This window comes from Lynx canadensis, chromosome B1, assembly GCF_007474595.2.
Source record: "Lynx canadensis isolate LIC74 chromosome B1, mLynCan4.pri.v2, whole genome shotgun sequence".
NCBI classification, from domain to species: domain Eukaryota; kingdom Metazoa; phylum Chordata; class Mammalia; order Carnivora; family Felidae; genus Lynx; species Lynx canadensis.
The window spans coordinates 199183474-199189473 of NC_044306.2; the positions used below are offsets into that span (position 1 = coordinate 199183474).

The 6000-nt window shown below is 58.5% G+C and overlaps 1 protein-coding gene across 1 annotated transcript in view; it reads left to right on the forward strand.

The window, feature by feature from the left end:
• Positions 1 to 5563, forward strand: part of WDR1 (WD repeat domain 1) — a 45197-nt gene extending 39634 nt beyond the window's left edge. Inside the window, exons 13-15 of the mRNA XM_030314202.1 lie at positions 581 to 754; positions 2730 to 2874; positions 4458 to 5563. Of these exons, the coding sequence (XP_030170062.1) occupies positions 581 to 754; positions 2730 to 2874; positions 4458 to 4564 (426 nt within the window). The 3' untranslated portion in view covers positions 4565 to 5563. The remainder of the gene's footprint in view (positions 1 to 580; positions 755 to 2729; positions 2875 to 4457) is intronic.
• Positions 5564 to 6000: the final 437 nt, after the last annotated feature.

Genomic DNA, 6000 nt, shown 5'->3' on the forward strand with positions numbered 1-6000 from the left:
AGCTAGGAGACCTGAGATTGTCTGTGCCACACTGACAGCTCGGCTGCCCCGAGGGGGCGGGCTGGCCCTCCATCTGCCTCCCAGGGCAGCCACAGGGACATCCTAGGCAACAGCAGGCTGGACAGAGCGGGGGCCTGGTCGGAGTGAGTTGGTACCTGAAGGAAGCAGGGCAGGGACAGAGCACAGGGGACAGGCAGTGTGGCCAGAGGGGACAGAGCCAGACCAAGGGCCCTCACTGGAGTGCTGTCGTGTATAGGTCATTCTCAGAGCTTGGCCTGTGGTCACCTGTGTTAGAACTTACTGGAACATTTATGAAAAAAGGCAGAATCCTGAGCACCCAAACACAGAATCAGAATTGGGGGTGCCTAGCATTCTGCATTTCAATTACCTTCCCGAGTAGTTCTTCCCACTGTGCTGAGCGAGCCCTGGGAGCTGCTTGAGAGGTTTTAGGAGGGTGTCAGGAGCGTGTGTGTGTGTGTGTGTGTGTGTGTGTGTGCGCGCGCGCGCGTGCATGTGTACACGCCTGTGTGCACTCGTGTGCACACAACGGGAAGTGACCTGCCGCTCTTCTGTCCTGCAGGATGGGAATGTCCGCCTGTACTCCATCCTGGGCACCACACTGAAGGACGAGGGCAAGCTCCTGGAGGCCAAGGGCCCTGTGACCGATGTGGCATACTCCCACGATGGCGCCTTCCTCGCCGTGTGTGACGCCAGCAAAGTGGTCACGGTCTTCAGCGTCGCTGATGGTTACTCGGTGAGTGGACGGGTCGCACGGCTCTGTCCCCGTGCCGGGCGGTGCAGATGGCGAGTGGGGAGCCATGGATGCCCAAAACCACGTGGCACCCATGCTCTCAGAGCTGAGTGACGTAGGGCAGGGAGATACACCCTGTCGTCCAGGAGCTTGTGGCTGGTTAACGAGGCAGAACGGTTGCCAGGAAGGGCCCCGGGCACCGGCGAGGCGTTCTGGGAAGACAGACCGATCGGTCACCCGGATTGCCTGGCTAAGTGACTTCCTGGTCTCAGGGACCTTCTTTTTCGCCAAGGTCAAAGGGCTGAGACTAGATTTTCCTCTGGAGTCTCACTGCCATTTAAAGTCTTGGGAAGGTGGACACTGATCATCCCAGCACTGTTCATGTGGGGGCAGGGCGGGGGGTGGGGGCGGTGGGTAGGAAGCTGGGCAGCGGCTTGGCGAGGGTAGAGGTGCCTGGGCCTGGGAGGACAGCCAAGGAACTTCACAGCCAAGGGGCAGGAGCGTTCATCGTGGGGAGAACTCGGGCCCAGAGCTGTTCGCCCCGGTTCACAGACAGGGGACTGAGCTCAGCTAGGGATTCTGTCGCTTGCTGTCAGTGGCCACAGCAGGGGGCACTGGCTGGGGGGTTCCGGGTCCTTGGGCCCTTCAGTGTGCCAGCCCCCGCACTTAGGATGGGTTGGAACATGGCAGAGGCTGAAGAATTTACCATCTAGATTCTGCCATTAATGTCTCGCTGTGTCCCCTCATCCATCCAGTCATTTTCATCTTCATTTTGGGTGCTTTTAAAGTAAACTACAGGGGCGCCTGGGTGGCGCAGTCGGTTAAGCGTCCGACTTCAGCCAGGTCACGATCTCGCGGTCCGGGAGTTCGAGCCCCGCGTCGGGCTCTGGGCCGACGGCTCGGAGCCTGGAGCCTGTTTCCGATTCTGTGTCTCCCTCTCTCTCTGCCCCTCCCCCGTTCATGCTCTGTCTCTCTCTGTCCCAAAAATAAATAAACGTTGAAAAAAAAAAAATTTTTTTAAAAACAAAAAAAGGAAACTACAGACAGCCGTATGTTTCCCCGTAAATATTTAGGCTTATGTATCGTTAACTAGAGGGGAGTCTCCTTTTAGTTTATGTCTTTCCCGTAACGTCACTTCTGACGGCAGGTGTGAGCAAATGCAGGTATATGCTGGAGTTGGGCACACGCCTGGAACCCGGACCTCCACGGACATAACACCCCGCCTCCCAGATTTCCTTCGGCCCCCTTACCACATTCCTCAGACTCTGTGTAAATGATTTCGTCTGTATACCGCCCAGGTCTGGTTCACGGCCTGCTAAGTAAGCGGTCCTCGGGAGCGGGACCAGCAGTGCACGGACCAGGCACACTTGGGAAAGAAAATCACCATCAGGTCGACCCTTTCTAGGGAATAAGAAAACGGAATGCTCTGAAGGAAAAGCATTCCTAAAGCATCAAGGGAAGCATTAGGCCTCGTCCAGCTCACAGCCTCTGTCCGGGCCCCTGCCCCCAGCCTGGGCTCCAGGGTAGAGGGCAGGTGTGTGAGGGGAGAGGCAGGCCGGCCTCCCTCTGCCCCGAGCATTCACTTCACTGAGTGCTGCCTGCACGGAGCGGGACCCCCTTGAGCCTGGGTGGCTGTTTCTCGGCAGGTGTTCCTGTCCCCTCGCTGGGCCAAGGGCTCAGTGTGGACCGCACACACATCTAGCGCTTCAGGATAAGTGCTGTGATGCAGGGGGCCCAGGGGACGCAGTGGCTGCTGCTTGATGTTGGGGCGCTTCTTCCTGGGCCTCAGTTTCCTCCTCTCACGGAGCAGCGGGCACCGCGGGTTCTTCTGAGGCGTCCGTGAGACGTGCATGGTGCCTGGCAGAGAAGGCGCCTCTGAAGTCGACCCTCATTGTCACCGCGAGGGCCAGGCGAGGTGACACACGCCACTCTGGCCTGAACCCTGACTACCACCTTTCTGTTCTCACCCCGCGACTAGGAGAACAACGTCTTTTATGGACACCATGCAAAGATCGTCTGCCTGGCCTGGTCCCCAGACAACGAACACTTTGCGTCCGGCGGCATGGACATGATGGTGTACGTCTGGACCCTGAGTGACCCCGAGACCAGGGTCAAGATCCAAGGTGACTCTCGCTCCCGCCTCGGCTCCCCGGGCCTGAGTGTCCCGTCTGTTTCCGGGGAGTTGGCCGGGAGGCACGGTTCCGTCTGCTGCGTTCTGCCGGCCCCTGCCGGACACGAGCGACAGAGCACGCTCGTGTTCCCAGCGTGAGAGCAGGTGGGCTCCGTCCACAGGGCACGGGGGTCACTCTTGACCTCTCCTCCTGTCTTAGTCGTTGGGCCTCCGTGCCAAAGCATCACAGGCTGGGCGGCTCAAACCACAGAGCGACTGCTCACGGCTCCGGAGACGAGGTCGGTGTGGCTGGAGGGGTGGGGGGGCTCTTCGAAGTCAGACACTTCTCAGTCGGGCCTCACGCCGGGGGGAAGGAGCAGTGCTCCCGCTCGTGACCCCAGCTCTTCTGAGGTCCTACCTCCTAATACCGTCGCCTTGGGCGCTAGGTTTTCAGCGTGCGGTTTTGGGGAGCAGACGCCAACACTCAGACCACGGCACTTCCCTTCCCCCTCCTCACCCCCTTGCACCAAACCTCTGAGCAGGGTAGATTCTCCGCCCATGGCGGGCAGTGTAGTGGAGCCTCACGTGGCCTTCACGCTTTCCTAGCACCCCCCCCCCCCTTTTTAAAAACAGGTGAAACTATTCTCCATGAGTTTTATTTAATGCAACACATTTTTTCTGCCTGTGGCTCCGTAGTCACACGTGGCTCAGAGCCCTGGGAGGGACCACGCCTGTCTGAGGCGGATCTGAAATTCTCCTGCCTGGTGACCCCCGCCCCCCGCCTCTCCCTCCTGAACTGCTCCTCAGTGGCCTCCTTGTGCCATCTGGTCCCCCTCGCCCTTTTCTGCACAGCGGGCAGCCTTTCGTGTTAAAACAAATGGGAGGCTTTTCTATTTAATAGTATCTCTGAGTCCACCTCGAGGCCTGTTGCGGGTGCTGTAGGCAGAGGGAGGGCACAGCAGGCTGCGGGCCGCACAGGACAGATTCCCACGCGCCCTCCTGTCTGCGTAGTAAGACCCAGCAAGTTCCCGGTGCAGGTGTCCGTTGGGCGAGGGCAGGAGACTGGGGAGGAATCGGGTCATGCCTGGTGCACCTGTTACAGAGAGGGGTGGGGTGAGGAGACCCGCCCGCCCAGTGCTTCTCAGCCTTTATTCATTGCCACCGCATTTTATTACCGCAGACAGCCCAGGAAGCCGTTTGTGTACTGTCTGTGTCTTGTTTTATGCACAAAAAGAAAGATTTTTCGGGGGAGGAGCAGTTTTGTCTCCCAGGGGAGGTATCCTGTTGTCAGGACAGTACCCGTGTCTGGGAGGTCCAGCAAGGACGCTGCTGAGCCCAAGCGTCAGTCATGCGGGGGGCCGGGGCGGGGGAGGGGGGGGGGTGTCGAGAATGCCTGCGCCCACCTTCCTTCCCCCCCCCCCCCCCCCCCCCGATGCTTCTCCTGCGAAGAGGGGCGGGGTCCGATGAATAGCCGTCCAACTGGGTTTCTCCAGGCCTGTTGTTGGTGCCGGCGCAGCGGGTCTCCTGCCCCAGGCCGAAGGGGTGATGGGACTGGGGACGCCGGGCCCTCGCTCAGAGCGCCTTCTTTCTTCCCAGATGCGCACCGGCTCCACCACGTCAGCAGCCTGGCCTGGCTGGACGAGCGCACGCTGGTCACCACCTCCCACGACGCCTCTGTCAAAGAGTGGACAATCACCTACTGAGGAGCCCCCTCCCGTGGACGGACCGAATCAGGGACTAGCGCCTAACCGCAGCAGAACACGTCATTTCTCTAAATCTCTCTGTCGTGCGCCCCCCGCCCCCGCCCCGCTCCAGAGGGAGGGGCCTTAGCTCACGAGCACCCGCGTCTCGTCTCTGCAGGGTGTTCCTGTCTGTACACGTCCTTCTGAAAGCTTTAGACAGTGACCGTTTGCACATGAAAAATAAAGCAAGCACTTAAACAGCGTGTGGAGCGTAACTAAAACCCACCACCCAGCCCAGCCCGAGTGCAGAACATTCCAGAGGCAGAGCCTCGAAAGCACACAGACCCGCTCGCCCACCACCCCCCTCCGGCCCCGCCCCCGCGGCTCTTGCTCTCTGTCCGCCACCTGCAGAGCGCCCCCTGTCTGCGAGGAGAGGGCGCGCCCCGGGCAGCTCAGCGAAGCCGGCCTTGTGTGTAGAGCAGGTGCCGCTCGGAGCCGGGCGGCGCGCTGTGTGGTGGCCTCCGCAGCGGACCTTGTGTTCACTGTCCGTTTTTGTGCTTGATTTTAAGAACGGAATTGCGGGATTTTTTTTTTTTTTTTTTTAAGTGTATCTTAACTGTTGCCTGTCCGTGTTTACGGGCTAGCGCGTTGAGGGCGCTGCCTCCGGGTTTCAGAGCCCTTGTTAGCCGGACCTAGGTGTCTCGGCCCCCGTTTGCTCTCCCGCTCTGATGTGTTCCTGTCTTTCTTTCCCCCTTCTGCCCTCAAGAGCAAAGGTTAATTTAAAGGCAGAGGTGAAGTCACTGTAAACTAACCTGTTATGGTTTTCACCTTTTTTTTTTTTTTTTTTTCAGTGCAGAAATTAAAAGTAAGTATAAAGCACGGTGATCTGTAGTTCTTTTGCGTGTGTCGGAAATTGCTGGTAAATGTCGGCCGAGAGCAATCGCTCCCTTTGCACTTGTGAAAACACTTTGAGCGCTTTAAGAGATAAGACCAAGAAGTGATTAAATGTCTTTCTCTTCACTGTGGATTGCTGACTCTGTGTGGTGGGGGGCCCGTGGGGGTGGGGAGGGGGAGAGCTGTGCGGGACCTTCTGGTTTCGCCCTGGCCTGCACCCTCAGAGGAAGACAGTTCCGGAACCCGGATCGTTGGATCTACCCAGTGGTGGGAGAGAAGCCCCAGGGAAGGGGCCTTCTGGATCCTCATCCCAGCTGCCAAATTGCTGTGTGACCTGGGCCACCTCCTCTCCCTTCTCTGGGCCTAAATGGATTATCTGTAAACTGAAAACAGCGGACCAGTTGATCCCCAGATCTCACTGATTCTCAAGTGCTGGGGCAGTCTGTGACCTTTCTGGGGTTGCTTTCAAAAGTAAGGAATAGCGTGCGTTTAGATGTCGGGAAAAAACGAAATTCCCAAACACTCCTTTTAATTGTGAAAGGTTATCTTCTTGGCTAGAAAGA